The 27,879-nt window shown below is 37.3% G+C and overlaps 1 protein-coding gene across 1 annotated transcript; it reads right to left on the bottom strand.

Annotated features, from left to right (window-relative positions):
- Positions 1 to 19: 19 nt before the first annotated feature.
- Positions 20 to 27,867, bottom strand: LOC101213361 (calpain-type cysteine protease DEK1). The gene is made up of 32 exons (XM_011661755.2): positions 27,447 to 27,867; positions 27,166 to 27,341; positions 26,222 to 26,472; positions 19,703 to 19,885; positions 19,443 to 19,578; positions 15,789 to 15,919; positions 15,587 to 15,701; positions 14,464 to 15,496; positions 14,209 to 14,319; positions 12,851 to 12,909; positions 12,322 to 12,484; positions 9,892 to 10,165; positions 9,574 to 9,724; positions 9,325 to 9,436; positions 9,073 to 9,238; positions 8,874 to 8,944; positions 8,669 to 8,760; positions 8,385 to 8,547; positions 8,216 to 8,287; positions 7,518 to 7,895; positions 7,238 to 7,353; positions 6,872 to 7,169; positions 5,911 to 6,230; positions 5,298 to 5,649; positions 4,886 to 5,206; positions 4,698 to 4,802; positions 4,398 to 4,526; positions 3,390 to 3,770; positions 3,072 to 3,209; positions 2,605 to 2,841; positions 2,078 to 2,528; positions 20 to 527 (listed from the first exon to the last, which is right to left on the bottom strand). Exons 2-31 carry the CDS (start codon positions 27,288 to 27,290, stop codon positions 2,223 to 2,225), a joined length of 6,489 nt encoding a protein of 2,162 aa, XP_011660057.1. The 5' UTR covers positions 27,291 to 27,341; positions 27,447 to 27,867; the 3' UTR covers positions 20 to 527; positions 2,078 to 2,222.
- Between the last annotated feature and the right edge of the window lie 12 nt (positions 27,868 to 27,879).

Here is a 27,879-nt window from a genome sequence, read left to right as displayed (position 1 = left end):
CGAATACGAGAGACTCGAGTATATAACAAAAGATTATATTGGGAGAAAAAAATGCATTTTTGTACAATTGAAGTCAATGTTCCGACAGTTAAAAGCTTCCAAAACTGCAGCTAGAAACAAAAGCATTCCCCAGCTACATTGCTTTCTCTATAGTGCCCAAACTGACTAGCTCTTCTAATTTTTGTTTCCTAATACTTTTGCCCCTCAACCCAAAAAAAGGGAAAAATCATAAATAAAAAAATTTACATTACAACGGCTATAGTTAAATACAAAATCTACCTATATACAAGATTGACAAAAGTACCTGATGTACTACTCAAAAGAATCTATTATGCATCCTTGCTTTAGCATCTTCTTCCCAGGTAAAATCAGAAAAAGGCGTAAGGCTTCTTCAGGATATTATGTTGAATGTTTTGAGCTCGTATTGGACTTGCAACTGCACCTGCTTATATCTACCAAATTGCTTGACCCAAGAGGGCTGCCCCTTAGAGGCTGGGATATATATACATATATAATATTGTTGCAACCTGAGAAGAATAGACTCGATTTAGTTTCAACCATACTATGAGAGTGCTGATGTTGCCATTAGCGGGTAATCATTTCATGAGCATACAGTAAATACTTCAGAATTTTGTATTGCTAAAGCATAAAATATAGTAAACCAATTAATACTTCAGAACAGAAAGTAGCTAGTATAATTAACTGACTAAAGTGGCGAGCATTAAAAATGATTCCCCCCTCCAAATCAGACTCAGCACTTTAAAGCCCATGGGGAAGGGGTAGGGAAAGGAGCTGCAAACCACACTCGGCTATTGGCAATTGGCATAGACTATGGCAAGCACCATTGTTCCCATGACCATGCCAGTAAAGTAACACGGTATGTCTGATATAGTAGAGGTGGGATGTCATCAGTTTTTCCAAGTATAATACTTGATTTATAATGTCTAAAGAAAACCTTAAAACTCATTAGCTCTACGTGTGACAAACCTTTCTGGCCTTTTTCCTACCTTAACAACTAGCAGAAGGTAAGTCATAAGTGACTTCCGCTCATTTGGCCTAAAGTCTGCTGTTCTGCAAAGGGTGTCTTCATCATAAGAGATCATCCATCAACGATTTCCCCTATTAGGTAAGTAAGTAAGAGGGTAACTAAGCTCCATGATAAATCCTTTGTTTGGTTGGATCGCTTTGAAGTTGCCCGTAAGAACGCCTCCTCGTGGTGTTCCTTCTCCAAGCCTTTTGAAAGCTACAACATTCAAGAAATCTACTAAAATTGGAAAGCTTTTATCTTTCCAGCTTAATTTTTGTTTTGATTTTCATTTAATCCCTTTTGCACTTTTGTGTTAGGCCCTCAATATGCTCGTGTTTGATTCCTTTGTAAGGCTAGTGATCTATAGTCGTTTCGTCCAATTTGTAATGGCTGAATTTATAAACCTCGGTTGTTTTTTGATGTTATGTTTTGAAGAATATGATGAGGGCACTAAGGGAGTGTCAACCTAGTTGAGATGTCCGAGTGCGTCTGCCGATCCTAGTTATGCTTTATGCTTTACGATCTTCGTATAACTCTCATGTACTTAGTGGGTTAGTCTCTTTCATTTACATTTATATGAATAGTGAGACTTGTTTCCTTTTCAAAAAAAAAAGTAGCAGGGTATCCCTTCAAAAATCTTTCCTTTCAAAGCCCAAAGTAGCCTCTATATGGGGCAAACGCAAGAGCATAACTTCTTTTGCTTCCCTTTTCAAGGAGGACTCTACATGCAACAATTGAGTGCTAAAGAAACTTGTAGGTATTTTGAGTGGTAAAGAAACTTGTAGGGTATTAAATAATAAGCATGTAGTCATCATGAATAGAACCCATAACCTCTTAGCTCTTTATCAAGGTCATGTCCCCGATTTACAACTACATCAACCTATGATGGTTGACACACTTGTTAAAAGCCATATGAAAAGCACCAAGAAAACTGTTGCGTAAAGGAAAAAAAGATACTTAAAAGAAAAGCATAAAAAGCACGTTAGCGTCCTCCCAATATAGTGACAATGAAAGGGGAAAAAATATAGAACTTAAGGAAAAAAAGTTTACCAGGCGATTCTCTCGTGATTGATAGGTCAATGAAACCCCTGAAGCAGAAAACAGACCGCCAGCCCAAGCTACTCGAAATGTTAGGTGGATGCACAAGGCCATCTCACCTTGTATGATAAAACCATCTGAAGAGAGACCACGTGCGCTATAAAACATCCAAGGTTATAGATGCTTTAGTGAAGACAGAGAGGACAAATGGTGCTTCTTCCCCTGGGTGAATCGTTGTAGGCACAATTGTGTAGCCCTTTGGATCAGGTTCCAGAACCATCTCACATGATATTTCACGAGAATTCACATAGTCTGTGCCCCCAACAGATTCATGAAGGTAAATATTGTAAGCTGCCCGCCGTCCTCGGGTTTTCAGGATTCTCATTCCAATGTAGAACATCATTGAATCATGACTTGATTGATAGTTCCTGAAACCAGCAGCAGTCCTCGAGAAGCTCACCCCCTAAAAATGTATAATTCTTAAGTTAATAATGTCCACCAGGAAGAAGATATTTTCAAATAAAAGTAAAGAAGGATACCTGGGTTAAGGTAATGAATACATGAACAGGATACGATGCATCTGGCCCAGAAGCCCTCAACCGAAATTGTGGATTTTGATGCCATGTATCATAATCTTGACAGCCACCAGCACTATAACCTCTCCATTGGCCATGCACAGAGTACCGCATCTCTGGAGGATAGATTCGACAAACATATATTGATCGAAAGTGTATCTGAAAATCTTGCCATGACATCCAGAATATTCCATCTTTTGACTGCAGAACACATACAAAACATAATAAGCAATTATATCGTGCTTTAGTTCGCATCAAGTCTCATGTGATTACTAACAATAAGAGTTCACACATTTTATTCGTACTAGTTTATAATTTCAAGTCTCATACGAATACTATGTTGAGATCACATCTTAAATTTTGAAATCCATTTTTCATTGTACGCCCTTTCATCTTACATCAAATCTGGAAGACAATACGTAAGCACAGACCTGTGGAATATGTTTTAGCTTGTGCTTCATCCTATCAGTCCATTCAGGTGAAGTATCAGCCCAAGGACCATTCCACTCAACTTCATTGGCCCATGGGTTTCGTATCTGAATAAGCTTGTGCCCATCAACCTCTCTTACCTGAAAGTTCAGTAAAATGTTGGACATTCTTCAATTTTATTTTAAACGGAAACAAGAGTTTTCATTGAAATAATGATATGGGTCTCTAATGTTCAAATTACAAAGTGATGGTCATTCTTCCTGGACATTCAATCAGAAATTTGTAAAAAATTATCAGATGCACAGATAGAAACAACTTACCTGTAACAACGAATAGGCATGTCCTTGCACAATGCCACTAGAGGAAATGTGCACATCTGAACCTGATGGACTGCCAGCACCAAGTAAAAATCCCTCTCGTTTAAAGCGCAACAATTGAGACCATAGCCTACCACTTGCTAAATCAATCTGGGCCTGGGCACTCCTCATGTCGATCTCCTCACCGGCACCTCCAGTAAGATCTACAAGAGCATCCTGAACTAGACCGCCCTCCAATGCCTCATAAGACCCATGTAACTTAGCATATGCCTTCTCCAATATGGACACCCAGAGCTCATTACCTTTCCTACTAGTAGCAAATGCAGGTTTCCCCGGTGATTCACATGGGATCCAATCATCAACAACCACGGGGACCCATTCACTCTAGGAAGAGAAAATGAAATACACAACGATTAAAATTATAATCACTCGCAATAAATTGAAACAGTAATTACAAAAATACGCAACAAACTTCGTCGATTTAGAATGTGTATTAGTACTGATATACTATGTTCTTCAACACAGGTGGACATTCTCTTCTGCTTGGTCTTTCTCAACTACAAAGTGGCTAACAACCTCTTCTCCGATGCATTCAGATTTATGGCAAAAGTGGACTCGACAGAGTTACAACATACAGTTACAAGTATTATGTGACATGCATGGTTAAAGAGAAAGAGAAATAAGATCAAAGATCTTTTGTGTTTTCTTTGCTACAGTTTCCGGGTGAAGGCTCAGTAAGGATTTTAGTAATTATTTGTCCCTTATAAAATATAAGTGAATTCACATCATAAAAGAGATACAGCTCAAGCCAGGTAGAGAACTCTTTCCCAAATAGAAGAACCAAATCAAGAAAACCTTGCAACAAAATCCTTTCCGCCAAGAAGCTAAATGTTGAATGCTATAGATAAAAGAATCTTCAAAACTCCTAACATCAAAGATTCTAGGATTTCACTCAAACACCATGCTCATGCACGAGCACCAAATGATGATAGTCAAAACTCAAAAGCTCACCTGAATACAGAAGCGAACTGTATAGATCCCTTCTTCATTATAACTTGGAGTAATAATCACTTCAGAAATTTTGGAAGCCTCAGTTAAAACCGCAACAGCACTTAGGAACCAACAATCACCCAATCGTCCCTGTTTCATTTTATCACATAGACATGGATCTTGTTAAAGTTTAGTAAGTAGGAGTTAAAATTCGAGAGATTAAATGCTTAATATTGGTGAATTCAAAAGACAAATGTGATCTTTCCTTCTGCAAGGAAAAGCCAAACGAAAAAATATTTTAGTAGTTTCTCTGAGACAAACCTGACAAACGTCAGATGGATTAGCAGCCTCCGAAAATAAGCAAGGCTGAGATTCTAATCTGCCCTCTTTTACTAACTCGACAGGCCTCATCCACTCGGAAACAACCTACGTGAGAACAAACAATTTATGAAGAAAATAGGACACTGATTAAGAGCCTCAATAATCATATAAACAGTCAGAAAAAGCACCTGTAGTTTAGAAGGTGGATTCTTTGGATCCACATACAAAGACTCGTCATTTGGAGGAAACTCCTCATCAGTAAAATGCATTTCTCCCCTTGCAGAGAGGGCTTCTTTAACAGCCAGTTCTACTGAAAGCATCCGTTGGTTGATTTCCTCACATGTTTCCATGCGAGGCCTCCTAAACTTCCTTGTGAAAGAATCCACATCAACTATTACTCCATCACGCTCCAATCTTCTCTTCCTTCCGCTTGAATACTGTCCATCCCAATCCACATCATCCCTATCATACAGATCTACGTCTGCAGGATCACTGTCCCAATCATCAACCTGAGGAAAACAAATAAGGCATCCATTAGTCAATAGGTTCAACTGGAATGGTAGCTTGCTTCTCATATCTTAATAGATAAAAAAAACATACTCTAGATGGTGAATCCGCCCACTCCCAATTATCTTCAGCAAAGTCAATCATATTAAAGTCTGAGGAGCTAATAGCTGAATGGAGAGCAGCAATTTCATCTTCAGTTAAGCTCCTTCCCCAGAGAAACACATCCATAATGTGCATCTTGGACTCAGCTCCTTCACTATCGGATCTTCCAAATATGTCAACATCTGTGGGGGGTCTAACACCAACCCAAATTTCTGTCCCTTGCTCCCAAATATTATCACCCACATTTAATGGCAACCCAGTCTGGTAGCCATCAAACCCACCATCTAAATAGCAGGTTGCTTCTCCTAAATCAGCATCAATGGTCATAGTTACAATGTGCCATCTGCAAATAAAACTTGAAATATTAAATCGAATTCTTCTGTACCAAAAGATTATTCTCCAGAACAGCCCGGACAAGAGGGTTGAAAGCACAAAACTTAGAATCTCAAGTACAAAGAAAAAGAGACAGAAAGGGTTGCTCAGTCTAGTTCGCAAAACACATAACAAAAACCTTGCATCAGCAACACTCTCATGCCAAATGAAACAAATCAGAAGCAAGAGGAAGAAGCTGCTTAGTCTAGTACTCCAAAAAATCGACACAAACCTTCCATCAGCAATACTGGTTGCACTTATGCTCCACTCCTTTGTTACAGTAGATTGTCTATCACCTTTAGTAATCAACCTTAGACCAACTTGTCCAGCTTCAATGCCTTGTTCAGAACCAGCCACTAGAAATTCCCAGCAAATCTTTTTCTGATACTCCGTACCAAATAGACAAACAGGACCAGACTCTGGCTGAATCAATGCAGCAATTGAAACACTGATTTTTCGACTTCGACATAAACTAGCCTCAACCTGACCACAGTGCTTGCCACATCCAATTGGCTCATCATCAAGGACGCAGACAGCACCAAGAATTCCCGTCTGCAGAAGTACAATGAAAAAGAAGGGGTAAATATTATCGTTAGTATATTTTCCTTTTCACCTTCTCTTTCTTTTTTGTTCTTGGGCAAACCATTCATTTCATTGATATGATGAAGTTACCAGCAACTCTGAGATTCTTATCTAGAGGACTGCAAAAAACTAATCCTATGGGCTATAAGAAAATATAAACTATTATTACAAAAGGGAATCTTATAATTACGCCAAGAAAGAGATAGGCCGATGATAAATGGGAGAAAATAGTTCATTTGCTCTTTGTTGGTGGACGTTTTTTGGAACTTCATCAGTAGCTTTTTTAGTAGCCTTTGTTTCTCAGTATTTGATGGAGGCATCTCGGAAGTGGTTGTTTGTAAGTTTATCTCTATTTCGTTGAATTTGTTGTTTGCATCCTTTTTCCCTCTCCTTTTAGGAGTTTGAATCTTTTAAAATTTTATTCCTTTTCATTAAATCAATGAGAAGCTGTTTCTTGTGACAGAAAAAATCTACAATACTTTGAACCAAAAAGAATAAAAATAAAAACTAAATACAGGATTTTAGCTAAGCATAGAATGGTAATATTAAACTGCCCAGCACAAGAAAAGTATCATATGCCTTATTTCATCAGAAAGAGGGAAGTAACAAACCTGAAGTGCACGGCGAGCTAACTGAGCTACTCGAATCCTACGAGCAATGCTTGACACTCTTTCTCGAGCAAAAGAATCCTCAAGAACAGAATCACCTCCAACGGCACGCACAGCTGCAGTCATGGCAGCAGCTTCTCTACCACCAGCATTTGGAATAGAGGACATTAGAGAAGCTTCTATTTCCTTCCATTTACGCTCTTCTTTCTCTAGTAAAGCCTTTCTTCTTTCTTTACCTCTTCCCTCCTCCTCACGTCTTTGCATTAGGATTTCTTCTTCCATTTCTTTTTCTCTTATATAACTACAATGCATACAAGAAAATTAGAGATCTTCCGTAGTTTTTAAAAGAATAATAACAAAGTTATTTACCTCTCCTGAATGATTTCAAATTGTCTACGGTCCTCAGGCATCCACTTCTTTATTTTCTTAGCACTCAGGTCTGAAAAGCCTATGCTATCAAGAAAAAGTCTTAAACGAACCTCGTCCTACAAAAAAAAAAAATTGACCAAATTAAAATTTATCAATAAAAAACTTTTTATTATATAATTTAATAAAAGAAATCATTATTATGTATCTGTCAATTTCCAACTACCAGTTAACAGAAGTGAACATATATTTCATCAATAATATGCAACAGTTCAGGACATACTTGAACTCGCTCAGCTTTGGCGGTCAAACCAAGCAAAAGCAGTAAATAGCCACCAAATTTGTCCCACATGTATACCCATTCTGTATCAATTGCCTCTTCCAAGGCCAAGATACGAGCATGAGCACACATTTGCCTTCTGTGGTCAACATCGTTAGTTGTCTCATGAAAAAATGGCCTCCTATATCTCAGCCTACAGAAGAATGATCCGGCAACTAGCTCCTCATTTCTCAAGCGATCTCTAAGTTTCATAACATCTGCCCTTGGAAGCACAAAATTTCCTGCTCTATCACGCATGACGGTTGGATCACCAACTAGAAGAGCTGCAGAACTAGCAGACCTCTGTGGTGCTGAATATGTTCCAGATAAAGCATTTCTAGTCTGGATTGTCAACATAAAATAGTCCAATTAGATCCAGGCACAGCATTTTTTAATTAGAAAAAAATAAATCTAAAGTAAGAAAAATAAAAGTTGCAATAGCAAACAAATGAAACACCCAGTAAAACATGCACATCCTAACAAGTAACCTTTTGGGTGAATAAGTGATTGATGCACAAATCATAAAAGAGCACAATAAAAAGAATTTGACTACATAAAAGGTCAAGCAACAGTCAAGAATCCTTACGAATATAGTTGCATATAAGGTGATGAAAACACATCTAGTATAAGGAAATTTTTATATGTACTGTGGTCAAGCACACCTTGGTGGCCGATCGAGAAATTGCTTGAATAATAGTTTCCTTGCTGAGAAAGTGAACAGCATCTTGCATCATCTACACATATTTGAAAACATTGATCATGTCTTAAACAGTGAGTACAGATTATAGAGCAAACTCTTTTACAGAGGTTTAAACTGTGGATAATTCATACCTTGAGAGTTAAACATGGACGAGAGACAGCAAAACCAAAGGATACAACAAGAGTGATTGCTGATACAGCGGCTCCAGCAAATGGTGGATAAATAAGCAAACTTGCAACCACACCCCAGCCTTCAGTTGCTAATGCTATCCCATAAAGCACAAGAAACGCAGCACTATGGAGAATAAATTAGCAAATATCAGATGGATTTCTTCAATACAGACCCATATACAATATGACAAATAAAGCACAAGACATTTGACCATGAATCAAGAAAATCCGACGGCCAAACAAACCTGACATTCTTCCCACAATCTGCGTGAGCATCATAAACATATACAGGAAGAACTCTTGGAGAGTAGACTACAATTGGTGGTGAGAGTAAAACCTGCAAAGAGAGGGGAAAAAAGTGATTACAAGTAATAATATTCTACTAGCTAACAACTGACAAAATCAAATATAAATAGTAAAATATGTTAAAAAAGGTCAAGTATAACCCACAGTTAATGCTCTTCCAGCCAGAAGAAATAAGAATAAGAAATAGCCAACAGAAGCTCCCACAAACGGTTTGCCTGAAGGATGAAAAAGAAGCATTATTAGGGTGAGGAATTTGTACTCTGTAATTAGACTCATAACTTTTTGAAAGGGAAGAGAAACAAACAGAAGAACAAGAAATAAGATCAACAGTTCCTTATCTCACCCTCAAACCATCCAACAAGAAATGCCGCCAAAGCCAGAAGAAAAGCAAGGAAACAAACAAGAAACATTTGGGTCCTCGTCAAATAAAAGTTGTTTGAAGCCCAATGGTGAACAGAGCCAATTGCTAGTACAACCATAAGAAGCACCAGTAGAAATGCTGCCCCAATCTGTTTATTGGAAAGAAGTGGTGCTATGAGCAAAATGAAGATCGTCAAAGTATACAAAAACAGAGGTAGCACAGGTCTTCTCTTACCGTCCAAGGTTTAATTACAACTATAACAGCCGATATAGCACCAAGTAGCAGGAGGAGCCCAATAAAAAGAAATGCATAAACACCTCGGGAAAGCCTCCAGCCATCATCTTTCCTGAAAACACATAGTCAAAAGGTAACAATAATCACTGTCCTTAGTGTTAAAACTAAAGTTGGCCAGTAATGTAACTAACTGCAAAGTTCAACCAGATAATTCTATCCACACTGATTGTACAAGGAATAGGCTCTCACCATTTATATAGTCCAGAGCAAAGAGAGAGCAAAGCAGGGATGCACACTAGCGGAAGCAAAGCAGCAAGAAAATCTCCATTCGTAGGAACCTCATCATCTCTTGATTTCACAACTTCCAAATATGATGCACCACAAAACATGACCAGTACCACTATAAAAAAAAAAAAAGCAAAGGGGACTATTAAGACCAACTTTAGGCAGAATTTTCAAAATAAAAACCTTTAGTTCCAAGAACCTAATCCAAAAGGCCAACTAAAGAAGATATTGGCAGAAGAGAAGAGAAGGAAAAACGTTGTGTAAACTATTGGCAAATGTTACCTGTGAATATGGCAACACTAACAGCAGAAGAAAAGGAAAAACGATATGTCGAGAACCATGAAACTATCGGCAGAACACCAGTGACAACTAAGGAAATTGCAGACGCCATAGCCCAGCCAAGGTATGCAGATGTGGCATAAGGCGATGAGAAGCTTTTGTCATCACCAGTCCACCCTTTGTACCGTAAATCATTAAGAGGCTTGGCAGACACTATGGCACCAAGAGCTATCACAGATCCAGAAAATAGTGACATACAAATCACAAGGACAATACCCTGTAAAATCATCATAATGAAGAAATTAGATGCAGCATTGAACAGTGATTAAAGAGATCAAAAATATGAAAAAAGGAATAAATAATAGAAACAGGGAGATATTGTAAGCATAGAAATAACTTGGCAAATCGATCAATCTGGGATTGCTTTATGGAGCTGTTTGGCATTTGTTTGGCTTAGAACAGAGACTATTGTTATATGATAGAGGCAGTTTTCCTGCAGCCACCATTTTGCAAAGATCTAGGTCCAACAATGCTGGTTGTCAAATATTCTATGGAGCATTTGGCTTGCGAGAAATGGTAAGATTTTTAGAGGTTAGGAAGTGCTTCATCTCTTGCGATGTTAACGTTTCTCTTTGAGCATCAATCTCAAAGAATTGTTCTTTCCACCACTAAAACTCCTAATATAATTCCCCATAAAACTCATGAAATTGAGTAAAGAAAACTGAGATTGCTGAAAACTCAAAGTTATCAAAATTAATTCTTCAACTTAAGTATGATTAAACACCAGGAACTATATTAGGTATCAGTAGTGCTATAGTAGGATTATAATAGTGGTGTACTTGTAATTACCTGAAAAGTTGGTTAGAGAAATCAACCATATATAAAGGAAGTTTAGGGTTTAAGGCTAACCCTTTCTATGGGCTATTTATATCAAGGTTTTAAAAAGCTATTAAGCAAACCTTGAGGGTCGTGCCAAAGCAAACTCTAACTTTCAGCACTGAGACTTGCACTTCCATTGAACAAGAAAAGGGAAAACCTTTGTAAAAACGCACTGAGGCTCTGTCTTTATGCTTCATTTAATGGTACGTTTGGAGAGCTAAGTTGGCTACTATAGTCAATACTTTTGTGGGTTATATTTCTTTTGGAAGCAAAACTGCTCAACTCTTATTACCAATGCTTAGCTATGAAGAGCAACGGACTAAATTCTGTGATAATAATCTATCAGACATTACAACAAAATCCATTTTTTCAACCTGATCAACTCTTTGCACTTTGCAGGTAGAAAAAAATGAAGTAATAAAGAAGAAGGCCTAGGTACGTGGATTATAATAGTTTGTAGGTTATAATACTTTGTGTATGGGGTGTAGGTTATTTTTGTCTGGGTCATAATAATTATTGAAAGGAGAGACAACGAGTTCGCACCAATTTACGTGGAAACCCGAGTACCGGGAGAAAAACCACGATTGTTTGTTGTTATTATTTTCTAATGAATAAAACAATAGGTACAAGGGAGAATAAATAGAGTATACAATGGAATAAAAAAGGAAAACATTTAGGAAAATAAGGAAAACATTGCCATAATCTTTCCATAATTATTCTAGGATTTTAACAAGGAAAAAGCCTAGAAAAAAGGAAAGAATTCCAACAATAATTTATGTTTAGATGTGTATCATAGTCTGGATAGAAAACAGTAAACACTATAACAAAGACAGAAAGAGAGACTGACTAGAAAATAGTAAACAATATAACAAATAATAAACATCGTAACAAAAAGAAATTTGAAATCGCAATATTGTAGTTAATGGTAAGTTATAATAGTTGGAAACATCTATTATTCTCATTGTATAATTCTCTTGCACTTTGAGTTTTATATTAACAAAGAAGTTTGTCTCCGTATCAAAAAAATAGTTGAAAACATCAACCATTATGACCCGTGGGCTATAATAATCCACTTTACCCATTTGAAGTCGGAGGTTCAAACAACCCCCTAAAACAATTATATAATTTTGATTTATTCCTCATGGTCCTATCAAAGAGCTATATGAACACCACTAATATTCCATAACACCTGACACTCACCCCTCTCAGAAATTTGAAATGCAGTCAAGTAGATAAGTGAAACAGCTGAGAGGTCCACGCTTCCTTTATCCTGAATCTCTTTCTGGTGGTTGTGCTCGTAATGTATCACTTTCATATTAATAAATATTTTCTTCTAATTTCTTTTCTTTACTATAGAGAAGAACCTACTTCTACTTCTATTAGAAAAATTGAGAACAACTTGCAACATGGTAAAAATAACAAGTCCCACCCGTAACAGTAAGATTACAAGAGTCAAGACAAGAAATTACAATTAGAAACCAAACTTTCATCTTACAAGGAAGTAAAATGGAAGAAATTCTAAAATTTTAAAAATTTAAAAGCAGACGTACAAACCTCCTTTGTTCCAAGAGTTCGTTGGTTTCCAGCAGAACCCATGCACTGTACTCGAGGAATCCAAAACTGGTATCCATTGCGGATCCATATAGGAATGGCAAGAGAAAGACAAGCTACCATGAGTGGAACTGTTAAGGACAGCCCTAAAAGGACCGATGACTTGCTGCAGAACGGATACTTAACAATCATTTACCAAAGAAACAAAGAAAAAAAATCAATGGATCAAAGTAAAACTGAGAAAAAGGAAGGAAATCAAAAACTTCTGCTACCAAAAATGACGTAATGGAAGATCAAAAGAAGGTTCCAGGTAAAAAGTCTTTTAAAAAAGGCATGAAACTGGAATGGTATTTAAATTTTAGAACAATGGGCATGTACGTCAATGTAACAGAAGAGTATGAATATCGATACGGAAGTATAAAATAATAAATAAACAAAAGGTCCAGTTTCTAACATTCCCAGGCCACTACTGCTCTGGAGCTTTTCCAAAAAAGAAGAAAAAAACACTTAATGCTTGATGATATTGACAAACCTTAAGAAAGAAAGTAAAAGCCCCACAGAAGTGCTGAGTAGCCAAGCGATGAACCCATACTGCAGAAAAAAATCACATTGAGGCATAGACTAAAATAAGTAATTAGAAACCCGATGAATATGAATCAAATCATGGAACCATACACATAAAATAGTATCAGTAAAAATATCTTTTTATAAGAAATCAAGCTTTCAATATAAATAATTAAAGAATGTACGAAGACATACAAGAAAATTGTTGATTTTATGGAATCAATCTATATTTCCTTAATTACTTAATAGAGATACAAGCCTATATATAACCATAGAGAAATACACTTAAGGAAATAATATCAAATAATATCTCCAGAATAATATCTCCTAAGAATAATATCTCCTAAGAATAATATCTCCTAAGAATAATCTAATTATATTAATAAAAATAACTACCTAACAAGAAATTGTTCAAAAAGCTACAGGAAAGGACTCCCATCTTAAAGGATGAGACCTAGCTGATAGTTGCAAAAAGCCTTATTCACCGAGGTTCAAAGTGTGGTATTGAACCTAACAACCTCCCAAAACTCTACCTCAAATCTTGTAGTGCATCTCAAAAGCCTTTCACCTTCACAAGTCAAAGCCTCAAAGAGGAGCAAAAAGAAGCACACCTGCCAGAGAAATGAGATAGGGGGAGACAACAAGACAACAAAACCTCCTCCATCCCGGCCCTACAATCTCTGCTCCAACTCCAAGCCAACTAAACTGCCAAAGCGTCCTAAAATCTAGATCATACAGGCTGCACAGAACTGCAATCCCAGGGGATATGGTCAGGATTCTGCAAATGGAACACTGCTGCAGCCGCAAAAAGAAAGGAAAATGTTTTTGCATGCAGTGTAAGATGCTCACAGGACCTGCTGGACGAAGAACTTGACCTTCTTGGGACCATAATCTTCCCAAGTAAAGAAAACCGGGGAAGAAAGGCAATCCTTATAAGAAAAAAAGAGAGCTAGAAGGGAAGCGGGAGGAGAAGGGAAGCGGGAGGGAAGGGGACCAAAATTGAAATCCCTCCTACCCTAAACAACATAGTAGTTCCTCAAAAACTAAGACCTCCACATTGCCATACCAAACTTTCAAGTACTCAGATATTTCTGTTTCCAAATCTCCGATTTCAAATAGCCTACCTAACAAGCTCTTATATGCAAAGAAGAAAATAAAGCTCTAGACGCAACCTTCACAATACAAGAAAAAAGCTGTTTCCACCTAAAAGAAAAGAAATGCTAGGGATACAAAAAATCAATGTAACTACCGGAACAAGATTTCATTGATGTGAATCAAAACAACTTTCTTATCCGTACATATTTAATCTCACAATGGAATGCATACCTTCCGGGGTTTTGAGGTCATTGACATTTCTTCTGCTTGCAATGACTGGAGGAAAGCCAAAATTGAACAGACCACAGGGGATAGTAGTAAGACAGCAAAGCCAAATTCAAACTGAAAGCACAAGAAAAAGTCTTAGTTTGAAGAAACACAGAGGTGAACTTGACATTTCACAAATTTGGTCTTTCACAAATTTGGTAATTCCAAAATCAAATAATGCCGTTGTACTCCATATATGTAAATAAAAGCTTTATTCACCTGTTGGTGTTTCGCATTTATAATGTCTACAGTTTTTGGACGAAATATGGCTACAATGATTGTTTCAATTATGAAGACAAGACTAAAGATCACCCATGCCCGTTCTGGGGTCCCTGCTACATTGTGTAGTACAAGCCTGGAGAACTGAAGCCACTTTTCAAGCCCATGAAGTCTCAGTTCTTCAGATAGAGAAATTTGATTAGGCAGCATGTTGTCAACACTGTTTGAATCAATGATCGTAATATCAGTATTATCTCGATGTTCTCTATCCGCATCCAAACTACTCCTCTGAAGTAATGCAAGGATGGTTGGGTCCAAGCTCTTCTCCTTTAACATCATTGCAAAATTAGGATCCAGTCCTTTATTCTGCAATAAATTAGCCAATTCACGATCCCCCTGTCTAGAGCTTCTCTTCAACATAGATGTAATCCTGGGGTCACTCAATCTTTCCTGCAACGCCAAAGCCAAGTTCAAATCCAATGTTTGTTGGTTTGCGGAAGTTGACGTGCTAGATTCACAGCCTTGGCTGTCAAGCCCACTACTAGAACAAACTACCAAGGAACTATTTTGATCAAAACTTTTATCCACAAATGACATTGCTGCATCAGGCTCTTGGATGATAGAACGACAAGAACTACTCCGCAAAGCCAAACTTGGCCGTCCACTATCCATGCTTTTATCACTGTTAATCCCTTCTTGTGAACTACCAACTCGACATAGGACGCCATTCCAATTATTACCATCAACTGTACATTGTGCCGCTGGCCCACTCTTGCTAGTAGATTCAACAACATTACCAAGGTGACCTGCCTCAACACTGCTACTACGTTTCATACTTGAACCACAACCATCTGACGAGCTTGACGAACTATTTGGTTCTTTCCTGCGAAACCCCTCTCTCAAGCGAATCACCGTGCTTTGCAAGGCATCTCTCCTAGCAGCAAACGGATCTGTTGCTGAAAGATGACGCATCACAGCAGCACCCAATAGTACAGAAGCTACAACTGCGTAACTTATGCAATGTCCCAAATACCTGATGCAAAAGGAAGAATGAGAACCATGATAACAGTTATCAGGTTTAGTAATAAGAAAAGAAAACCAAATGAAATTTGTAGAAACAAACCAATAATGAACTCCAAAACAAATGAGAAAAACACGAGACATGCCAGCCACAAAAAGTGCTAAAACACCACTTTTTAACAGCTGGAACCCGTACAAGCATGCCCCTACATTCCAATCTGCAAAAGAAGCACCCAAAATAATTAAAACATTAGAAAATACAAGAGTAAATAAGGATAAATATAGGTGAAACAGTTAGAACATACCAAGAATGATAACAGCAGCAGAAGTAGTGGCACCAAGCCACCGTGCCTCCTTAGCCGTAAGGCCATATAAAATAGAGTAGGCAACAAGTACTAAAACTGAACCAACATAAAGGAGCCCAAGATGTGAAGCCCTGAAAAATGGAAGCCCAAACCCAGAAATGAACAATCACACTATCAGCTAGCAGTGATAATTTCTTTGAGAAGGGAAACAATTTCATTGATAAAATAAAATAAAGAGGTAACACCAAAAGTTCTGGATTACATGAAAGCTAGTCGATTAGCAATTAAAGTAGAGGCTACAGTCATTAAAAGGGTGTTTGCATTTACACCAATACAATGCATGAAAAAGAATGGAATCCATATAATAATCAAAAGAAGAACAAGAAATATTCTTGAAAATGCAACCATTTCTTTCTCTGCAAAGAGACCAGAAAAACACTTAGTTGACAGCAAGCCATAATAATGTTTTGCACCATTGAAGAAGTGACCCACAAAAATAGAAGATAGAAGATGAAAAATGTTATTTGGTAAGGCCAAAGGCTTTGCCCACCCAAAAGCCTCTAGAAAACTCGTCAAATAATTTGATGCAAGAGATCACAATGAGCAAACAAATGTCCAACAGACTCAGAAATTGACAAACACATAATACAACAAGGAGAAAGATGAAAATTAGTTGAGTTTAATTTACCAAAACTAAGCTCCAACAGGAAAATCACAATCTTCTTTGGATAAGTATCATTACAGATCCCTGAGTAAAGATTGCTAGATCTTGTTGTAGGTGTAGCCAACAAGAGCCTCTATAAGAGACTTAACTGAGAAGATATTGAAAGAATCTAGCGGCCAAGACCAATATTCATCTAGGTTCCTTATACCAATCAAGGAAAGAAGATGAGAAAGATGTCCCCATTCAATGATTTCCAAACCATTGAGATTACAGTAAAAACTCAAATCCCAAGCAGCATGAGCAGAATTCCAAAATTCCAAACTTCAGCGATGGCACTGGTCGGCCAAGTGGTTAGATGAAAAAGACAAGAGAAAACAGTAGCAATAACTCCACAACTCAACCAAGAATCATCCTTCATTCCAAAAAGAGACGGCCCTAACGACGATAAGCACGATGGGCCACTAGGTCCAAAGAAGTACAAACAGATCTCTATGGAGATCTAGAAGAATCACAATTAATCTGATGAGGCCAGACACAACCAGACTGTGATCTAAATACTCGACAGTAATAATGACTAACAAAATTCTTTATAAAGATATGTAAATTATTTTTTCCCCTACAGAAACGTGGATTCTAAACAACCCAAAGATGAATGATTGTTTAGCCAACTAGCACATATTAACTCATTTTCCTAATCAGGTCTTCTTGTTTGCAAATTTGACTAATAAAGTTGTATATGAGCAGAAAAGGAAGGGAAAGCAAGGCCTCCTTTCCAAATTACATAACAAAAAGCTCAATAGAAAACTGGGAAGGAATTTCTTAGATGCACATAACTGACTTTGGCATTACTAAGAGAAAATGGACTCCTTGTGTCCCTTATTCAAATGACACCAACATTCTCAATGGAAAACCAAGAGGAATCTCACCAAGAGAGAACTTTGTCAACATCTTTCCCCTTTCTCTCTGTAGTAGGTTGTGTTTGGGACAATATCTTCAAAAGAAGTTGAGGTCTAGTTGGTGGAAGGTTTTTTCATTGTTATGGGAAAAATACAGCTTAATCACCCCCAATTTATTAATGATGTCCAACATTTTTTTATGGGAATAACAGCTTTCATTGAGAAAAAATGAAAGAATACAAGGGCATAAAGAAAACAAGCCCACCAAAACACCCCAGGAAAGGGTTCCAACTAAGGGAAATGTTTCTATTAAACTGCCAATTCACCCAAAAGCTTAAGTTGGTGGTTGAAGGCAAATTTAAATATATATCACCAAAAGTTTCCTAGAGTATAATTACAATAAAGCTTCAACGCTGAAGCCCAAAGGGACACATGAAATTTCGCCAAAGGCCAAACCTCACAAGGGTCCCTTTCCCTCCCTCTAAACACACTACCATTCCCCTCACCCAAATATTCCAAACTACCATAAACACCACAGCAAGCCACAAAAAACGGCCTTCCTCACAGGAAGACGAATGGAGGAACTCCTCGATCATCACACGAACATCTCTCTGCCAAGCAATGCTAGCATTGAACTCTTTTTTTTTTAAACGGAGACAATAACTTCTTTATTAATAAGAACTCAAAGTACAAGAGAGTTATACAAATGCTAGCATTGAACTGCAAGAAAAATTCACACTGTTCTCACATACTAGCAGCCCCAAAAAAGATGATTCAGGTTTTCCTCCCCCTTCCGAGAAAGAATACAGAAAAAAGGCCTCACATGCAGAGTTCTTCTCCTAACAAGCCTATCGAGAGTGTTCACACAGCCAAGCAAGGGCCAAATAGAAAACCTAATTTTATTAAGAATATTAAACCTCCAAATGACATCGAACACGGACTCTCCAATTGGAGAGCGATACAATAACAACCTGAAGAAGGATTTACAAGAAAAACCCTTCACTAGGATACGGACTCCAACTGTGAACATCCCTTCTCCCCTCCCTAAAAGTGCACACCTCCAATAAAGAAAGAAGAGAGCCAACCTCCGCCGTTTCCCTATTGGACAAATGGCAACGAACCCCAAAGGAAAATGACATAGAGTTCTAAACCAAATCAACAAGTCTAAGATCGGACACTTTTTAAAGGAAGAAAGGTGATAGAGATACAAAAAGACAGTAGAAAGAGCTCTATCCCCCACTATTGATCCTCTCAAAAGGAAGATGTCCTTACTATTCCCCACAACATACCTGACAAAATAAGAAAATGTAGGAAGCTCAAATGAAATAACGTCCAACATTTTTCCATTCATAAATGGAAAAAACCAAAGCTAATTTTCAAAACATCATCAACCTGTTCAAATATGCTTTCAGCTTGAGTATTAGCATGGCTAAACCAATTATGAGAGTTTAAGTGAGGTCCCCAATAAGCAGAAATATACAAATGACGGTCTTGGCCACTTAAATTTCTGAACTTACCTCTTGACAGCAATTTGAGACATTATGTGGTTTAGCTTTTTGAAACTAGAACTTGAGAACATATAAATAAAACTTGACACTTCACAACTATAAGGCCTTAATCTCCTGAGGAGAAAGACAACATTGCACCACATGGTTCTTTCAAACCATCCTGATACTCATTAGTTTTCAATGAAAAGTCTACCGACCCACTTTTCAATCAATAACAATATTTGCACACTGGACAGTTAACATTTCAAGATTAGGATATAATATCACAAACTAACTACTTTCCTCATGGTTCACTTTCATCCTGAGTAGATGAACAGAGCGCCCAAACATTACCAGAAGAACCAAAAAAATAAGAATGGATAAAAGTAACTTTTAACATGAAATCAAAATATGAAAGATTGAGGACACAAGCATCCAGAAGAAAAATAAAAAAGGAAAGAGACCTAAAAATACCCCCACAAATATTACAACATGGGGACACCCAGAGACTAGTGAAATCACTGTCACTAGCTACAAAATTATAAGATTTTGTAATTAATTGATTATATAAAGATGAAAGAATAATGTGAGAACTTCGAGTGCTTGCCTACTAGATTGACGAGGATACAATTCATTAGGATCAGGTGGTTCGGGCAAAGAAGCCAAGGGACCCACTTCTATACAATCTGAATAAGCAAACTTATATGCCCTCCTCACATATTCATCCACATCTAATCCATTTCCTGAACCAAGAGAAAAATATATAAAAGGGAATGCAAGAAACAGATTCCTGTCAAAAATAAAAAATAAAAAAAAGAATGTAAAATAAGAAGAAATTGTTTGGCAGTGATGAGTTTTTGCGTATACCATTAAAGACCATCCGACAAATGAAGAGCATGTTGATAGCCAAGGCAATTGCTGATATACCAAAAAAGAAACCAGAAGGTGAATAACGCTCAGATGCACTAGAACCAGCCGTAACATATACAGCACAAAGTTCATATGCACATAGAAGTGCGACCGCCAAAAGAAGAAGAATAGCGACAGCCCCTGTCCAAGGAACAAACACATGGTGATGACAAGATAAATGTATGAGAAAAATTTTTAAAGAAAAGATTACTGCCCTACAGATGATGCAAGAAAGCACTTAAAACAACATCCTACTGGTATGACATATTGAAATAGTGAAGTTTCAACACCTGTTGAACTTCCATCATTACAACATTTTCCCATTTACCAATTGACAGGTAAAGAGACTCGTTTCCTTTTCAAAAAGAAAAATAACAGGTAAACAAACAATGGAGAGGAGAGAAGGAGAGATCGAAAAGTAGAATAAGAGAGACAAAGGTGAAAGTATGAAAATATAATTTCTTTTCTTTTTATAAAACTAAACAAGACTATTCAAGATAATAATAAAAGTAACAAAACGAGGCCAGTTGAGTGGTACTTGCCCGACTCTGCTTTTTTCTTGAAGGGTCTCTCTCTAGAGTAAAAAATTGAGCTTTTATTAAGAATATTGAAAGAATACAAGAGCAATAAAAAATAATTAAAAAAAGGCCAAGCAAATGGAGCCCAGAACAAATTGCATAGAAGGACTTTAATCCATACGAACGAGATTAATGTCATAATAACAAAAAATAAATAAAAAGAGTTAGCAACCAAAGCCCAAAAGCAGGCAGTAGAAGACCTAGTCACCTCCCAGACCTCCTCATTTAATCGCTCAACCTCCCTAAAAATTGTCTTGTTTCTTTCCAACCAAGTACTCCACAAAACAACAAAAGAAGTTAATTTGCCACAAGACTTTTCCCTCTTCCTGAAAGGGGGATTCATAAGCAAATACCCCACAAAACAACTAAAGAAGTTAGTTTGCCACAAGATTTTTCCCTTTTCCTGAAAAGGGGGTTCATAAGCAGTTTGTAAACTTGTCACCTTCCATCATCTCTACTTCCAATCTTCATCTTTCTTTTTATTCTTTGTTTTCTCTTTACTTCTCTTCCATCATTTGTCCTTCACCGGACTCTTTTGTTACAAGTATATTAAAAAAAAGGAAAAGAAAAAGGGACAAAATACAGACAAGCACTAGCCTCATCATATGGCGAAGGCACATCAAGGTGACATTAGGCAGAACGCCTGGTTGAAGGAGCTCACCCTAGCTACCTTCAAGGCGCAACAGCCCCAGTTCACCTCGCCTCTTACCATAGAAGTGTGCCTGGGGTCACCTTGAAAACACAGCCTCCCCAACAATGGGCTACTACCCCTACCTAAGCACCACAAATACCAAATGAGAATCACCAACGATCCCAAAGAAACCAAGCAGATTGGCACCCACAACAAATGATGAAGGCCCTCTTCATGCCTCCATGCATAGTTGCAGAAACATAATGAAAGAAGAATGCTTCTTTTTATATATAATAACTTTTGTTGAGAAAAATGAAAGATTACACATGCATACAAAAAAAAAACAACCTAACTAAAAGAATATTTTCAACCATACAAAATAGAACCTAAAATAGTAATAAAAGCTCTTCGGAATCAAAACTTAGAGGGAAACATGAAATCTAACAAGAAACCAAACATCACTTGAACCCCTTTCCAACCCTCCAAACACGAAATTATTCCACTCACCCCAAGATCTCACAAAATAGCACACCTTCCAATGAGCCATAAAAATTGACCCTTCTCAAAAAGGACAAATGGAGGAGGAACCAAGAATGTCTTTAGATATGGTCCAAGGTATTCACTCTCCATCTAAAACCTACCACACACAAGAACCTTAACCTTCTTTGGAATTTTATAATGAAGGAGAAGGGAAAAACAAAATATGAAGGAAGGGCTGGCACAAGGATGGTCTTGAACAGTCAGGGAAGCAAATACAAAATGTGCCTTCTCCCTCGGCAAACCTGGACATCTTGCAATGAAGAAAGAAAAAACATATTTCTATCTGACAAAGGTCATCAAAAAATTTAAAAAATTTTAAACATTTAAAAAGAAGGATCTGGAGGATCAGGAAAGACAACAAAGAGTTCACAACTTTTTGTTCAAAACTAGGTATAAACACAAAAATATAGTAAACAAAAGGTTCTCCCCCACGTGCCCTCTTTTTCTCCATTTATGTTTTTTTTTTTTTGAAAAGGTATTGTAATACAACATGGGAATGGGAGATTTGAACACAGTCCTCAGGTACAAACAAGTGTCAATTGAGCTGAGCTCATGTTATTTTCATTTATGTATTTTTCGATCAAGTGTGTTTAATTCCCACAGTGAAACAACAGCAACATTTCTTTTTACAAAATGGTATGTTATCTCCCAGAAAATTGTGACAGAAACTAAAAGCATACTCAAAGTCCGTATAAAGTTGTATATCTTTGTTTTTCAAGAATTGTTACCTCCTTAAAGGAAAATCATTAAATTACTACTCAAAATCCTCACCATTTTCCTTCCCCATAATTTTTATGCCCGGGTTCGATATGGAAACTTTGGATTTTCATCCAACGTGATACTCGTCATTCAAGATAAACATGCATTAACCCTTAAACCTTTCAAGTTGTTTATTAGCTAAATCTTCTTTTGCTTATATGATTTGACAGCTTTTTGCTCCAACAATCATTTCTTCACCAAGCTTAGGAAGGCTAAAATGCCCTTTTTTTTCCCCCTAGAGGAAATAAACATTTCATCAATGAAACAAAATAATACAAAAAGGGAGGACGTTGTGTCTAAAGAATTACAAAAAAGCTTTCCAGATTGAAGATAGAATGCCCAAGCTATAATCAGTTATAGATGTGAAGGTTTTCACAAGTATAAAGCTAAATGAAGATCGAGCTCATAAAGGAGTTGAAAGAATTCATGGTTTCAGTGAAGGTTCATTAGGTTCTCTTACATGACGCCAGAGGGTCTTCTTCTCATTTCTGAAAGGACGAATAACATGAGTAAAAAGAACTACAATGTTGGTAAGTAGTATGGCATTCCAAATGCTTAAAGAATAACCACTTGTTGCTGAGAGAAATGAGAAATAGGTGCCACGATATTGGAAATTTATATCATGTATTATGAAATGTAACTTTGCAATGAACAGTTGGGTAGATTCCAAAACATTTTTTGGTGCAACTTTGGCTCTATGTTTGTAAGGGCATATGATCAGAGAGGTAACTATTCATCTTTTCTTTCATATTAATAGTCAGCTTCTTTGCCAAGCATTGCTTTGCACCATCATTCATAAATAGGGAATTCTTCAAAGGTAGGAGGTTTGAACTGCAAGTCGTCTTTAACACCTGGCTTTGGTGTTCTCAACAAATTTTAAAAGTTTTCAAATGGGTTTTATTCTTAAGAAGTTTGTTCTCAATCTACATACCTTTACATGCAAAAATCATCAGCTATATTTACTTATTACCCATGTGATTCCACAGCAAGCTCAATAAATCATTTCATGTCGAAAGAAGATCTTAAACAAACAAAGAGTCCATGACCCCATGTATAAGGAGATGTTGAATTCCAATCTTCTCTCTCAAGTATACCCAATGGACGTCACTTTGGGACACGTGGATAGTCACCCTATCAAAAGGTCTAAAAGTCGGCCGAAAGAGCTAAATTTCTTTTTAGGTTGTCTGGATAGTCCCGAGGGAGTGAAGGGACAGGTGAAACATGAAGAGTAGAAGAACTACAAAAAGCATCCGTAAGGTTGAATACCTAAGGCTATACAAAAGGGGCGGAATGAATCATTAATAAGAGGGTGCAAATTTCATCCAATCAGCATACTTTTTTCTCCATAGGGATTGCATACCCTAATTGATACAAAAGTGCATGACACATGTGACTCATCTCATCTGGAAAGTGCATAGCCGATGATTGCATACCCTAAATAATACAAAAGTGCATATCGATATTAATTGGAGGGGAAAGATTATTGCAAATGTTTGAACATGGATCACTTGCTCTGATACCATGTTAAATCACCCACTAACCCAAAAGTTTTGTTAAATCACCAATTGATCCAAAAGTTTAAGTTCATAATCAAAAGGTAAATTTAATATTACATCATCTAATATTTTCCCTCATTTTCGGGTTTGAAATATTGTTTTTTTATTGAAATAAACAGCTTTCATCGAGAAAAAATGAAAGAATACACGGGTCCACAAAAAACCAAGCCCACACAAAACAGGGGACCCTTACTACAGGAAGGGGGCCCAACTATACAAAATCATGTCAAGAAGATAATTACAAAAAGTCTTTGAAATTGAAGCCCAGATAGAAATATGATATCGAGTAACCGACCAAATCTCCTCACTCCCCCTTTCAACTCCACTAAACACCCTCATATTCCTCTCATCCCACAAAACCCAAAAGATGGCATAAACACAAGTACGTGAAAGAAACAGGCCTCTTTCCCCACAAGGCGGATTGAGGTGGAACTCCTCGATCATCCCTCTAACATCTCTATGACGAGCATACGACAAGCCAAAAGTCTGAAGAAAATCATCCCAAACACGACTCGCCAACTCACAATGCCAAAGAAGGTGATCCAAGTCTTCCTCCACCTTACAGCACATAATATAACAGAAAGGACCAATTAACAAAGGCAAAATCATAGACACCCTATCCAATGTATTGAGGAGGCCGTGAAGAACCGGCCAAGAAAAGAACCTAAACTTTCTAGGGACCTTAATCCTCCAAATCAAAGAAAAGACCGATTCACTCGTGGGGGTAAAGTTAACCAAACACTAAAAGAAAGACTTACATGAGAATCCCTCCAAAGGAGGACTCCAAACCCTCACATCTCTCCTACCGAGACGGAAAGAATGGCTCTCAAGAAGGGAAATGAGAGCCACCACGTCCGACATTTCCTTATCGAAAAGAGCACGACAAAACCCAAAGGAGAAAGAACAAGAGTTCCCATTCCATACAAAAAACAGCCACAAAATGATTTTTCAAAGAAGACAAGTGATACAAACAAGGGAATAACCCACGAAGTGGTCTTCCCCCACCCAAAGATCTTCCCATAAATATGTCTCTCTTTCCTCCCCTACCACACACAGAACCCACGGAAGAAGATCGGAGAGCTCTTACAAGACATCTTTCCACAGAATCCAGTAAATGCCTTTAACTCCCTTATCCAGCCACTTGAAAGAGTGAGGACCATGTTTACTTCTAATAAACATACGCCATAAAGAATTGGGCTCAATGGAAAAACGCCAAAGCCATTTGGCTAAAAGGGCTTGTTACAGCTTCCAATTCAAGACCCCCTAAAGACAAAGGTTTCTCAATCACCCCCCACCTAATGAGATGAGAACCTCTGCCTTTTCTTTCATCCATACCTTCCCAAAGGAAATCTGCAGGTTTGAGATATTTAGAAGACCCAACATGTGGAAATCAATATCAATTGGGGGGAAGGATACACAACGAAGTTTTGAACATATGACCTCTTAGACAACCGCTCTAATATCATCTCAAAACACTAATTAACTCAAAAGGGGAAGGATACACAACAAAGTTTTGAACATATGACCTCTTAGACAACCGCTCTAATATCATCTCAAAACACTAATTAACTCAAAAGTTAAAGTTGATGGGTGAAGGTAAATTTAATATTATGTCATCTAACAAGCTATGATCCATAAGAATGATACTAAGTTGATAATTACAAAAAGTCCAACAAAAATGCACCCATACGAAGGCACTAAACATCACCCCCTACCACACCTCCTCCAAAGACCAGTTCATCTAAAATATTTGTTGTTTCTCTCAATCCACACACCTCACGAGATAGCTAAACAACAATCATACCGGCTACCCGAATTTCTAACTCTACCAATATTGACCAACTTTCAACTTTTCCTCAATGTGAAATGAAGGAAATTGTTGCTTGATAAATTCTCATGGCTCTTATAGCTTGTGGACCATGCCCTGATTGACATACCTTACCTACTTAAGCATTTTACCAGAAAGAGGACAAACGAATAGAGTTGTCAATTAGACAACTCCTTGAAACATTAGAGCAAAAGGCTTTAGACACTTCAAACTCCAATCATCCAAACATGCATGTGTACATGGATATAAAGATCATCAATTACTAAGACCCTATCCATACTTTGTTGTCTAACTTCTAATAAAACAAAAAACAGTAAGGTGTTCAAAAGGCTTCTAAAACTAGAAAGTTGTGACGGTGCTAGAATAAACTAGTAGTATGCTAATTGTTAAACAACCAATAAGTGGACTACTTGGTCCTCGTAAAACTATCTCCTCTCCCTAGCTGAATACAAAAATCTTACAATGAACCATTCAAGTAAGTCGAATATCATTTTAATATATAAGAATTGACAATTTATTCACCAGATAGAAGTCTGAGTAATAATAATCTTTTCAAAATTAAACCAATAAATTACAGCTACATACTTGAGCTTTGCCATTGTGTTCTCCACCATAGCATAATCGAATAAAATGCCAGTAGAAGAGCAGTGCCAGCCATCACAACAGCAAGCCCAGTTATGTCTCGGCCCAATATTACAATCAGCCAGCACCCCCATATGATCAGCACCACGATTGGAGAAATAACTAATATCCATGCAGATAAAGAGAGAAAACCACAAAGCAAATCCAGCTGAGGTCCTTGCAAGATATTTGGCCACTTTCTGGCAAAGATCCAACTGAAAAAATAATTGTGCTTACATTAAAATTGATGAAAATATAATCTTTACGTGTATGTACATATATATATATAAGAAACCTGAGAAATATACGATGCACAAAAGGAAGACAAAAAATGCGTTCATTTGTACCATAAAGACATAAGCAGTTTCCTTTAAACTCGTGCATGCATAACAGAATAAAAACCAGGCTTAGAAAAATGATATCACAATTTTGAACAGACATTTGAAAACAGGGAAAATGTTCGATATTTATTTCTTTCTTAAAAATCAGGGAATATGTTTCATTATAACAAATGATACAAAACAGCGGATATTAAACTACTGTTTATCTTCATTTGACTGCTCAAAAACCAGAGAATTCACCTAAATGTTTTAACCGTGAGGGCTTTCATATTATAAGAACTATAACTCAATCATGACTCATGAAAGAGCATAAGGAAATGTTTGATCCAGACTCCTCGCCTTAATATAAATCTTTCCAACCTAGGACAACCCAGCATTCAGTTATTAACCCGCACATTGAGCAGTGATGCTCACAAAAGTAAATTTTTATGATGTCAAATACCACAACATGCTTGATTACAATCTGAAACTACTAAACTAATACGGCATTACATAAAATTCTGGTGTCATCCAAGGAAAATTCAAAAAAGAAGAGACCAGTATATCCACAACAATAAAAAAATTTACCTATAAATCCGCCATGGGCGCCAGTTCACAGCCCAGAGTATGAAAAACGAGGCGGAGCCCAGCACCGAGAAGAGCGACCCGGATATCACACACGCCAATACCACCTTATGCCCGTCCCCTTCCATGGCGTCCACTTACTAGCTACCCCGCATGCATCAAAACCAATCCTAATTCCACTAAAAAAGGGGGGAAATGCAAGAAACAAAGAGAGAACACGATTAATACAGAAAACCCAGAACTAAAGAAGTTACCATATGGGCAAAGAAATGGATAATTGCTACCTGTTTCACTGCAACTGATTGATGAGACAGAAACAACATGATTATGAAATTCAGCTAAAATGGGTAGTGTTCAAACATGGAATTTAGGGTTTGGGGAAGGAAAAAAAAAAAAGAAAAAGAGGAATTGGGTTAGCTCGGCATGTGAAGTAAAGGGGTGAGGGGAGAGAGAGAGAGAGAGAGAGAGAGAGAGAAAGAGAGGTGAAGAGTGAGAAAAAGAAAAGTTGTTGGAATCAAAGTCAAAAAAGGAGAAATGGGAAAGATTGGAACAGATTTTTAGGGTTTGATGATTTGGGTTTATCTCTGTGATTTCAAAGATTTGAATACCAAACAAAAATGAACAAGCTTTGGTAAAGAAGATCAACAAAATTTTAACAAAACCCTACTGCTTGCTCTCTCACTCTCTCTCTCTCTGTTTGAACAGTGAGGAGTGAAA

The sequence above is a fragment of the Cucumis sativus genome, chromosome 1 (genome assembly GCF_000004075.3).
Source record: "Cucumis sativus cultivar 9930 chromosome 1, Cucumber_9930_V3, whole genome shotgun sequence".
NCBI classification, from domain to species: Eukaryota; Viridiplantae; Streptophyta; class Magnoliopsida; order Cucurbitales; family Cucurbitaceae; genus Cucumis; species Cucumis sativus.
Note: the sequence above shows the minus strand (reverse complement) of the source record. Positions and strands in the feature narration are given on the sequence as shown.

What these genes read in the sequence shown, in the direction of transcription:
- LOC101213361 (XM_011661755.2), bottom strand. Translation starts at nt 27,290, where the DNA reads ATGGAAGGGGACGGGCATAAGGTGGTATTGGCGTGTGTGATATCCGGG. An exon ending in TAAATGCGAAACACCAACAG is followed by an intron (nt 14,320 to 14,463) that starts GTGAATAAAGCT and finishes TTGTGCTTTCAG; the next exon opens with TTTGAATTTGGCTTTGCTGT. An exon ending in ATGCCTATTCGTTGTTACAG is followed by an intron (nt 3,210 to 3,389) that starts GTAAGTTGTTTC and finishes CTGAACTTTCAG; the next exon opens with GTAAGAGAGGTTGATGGGCA.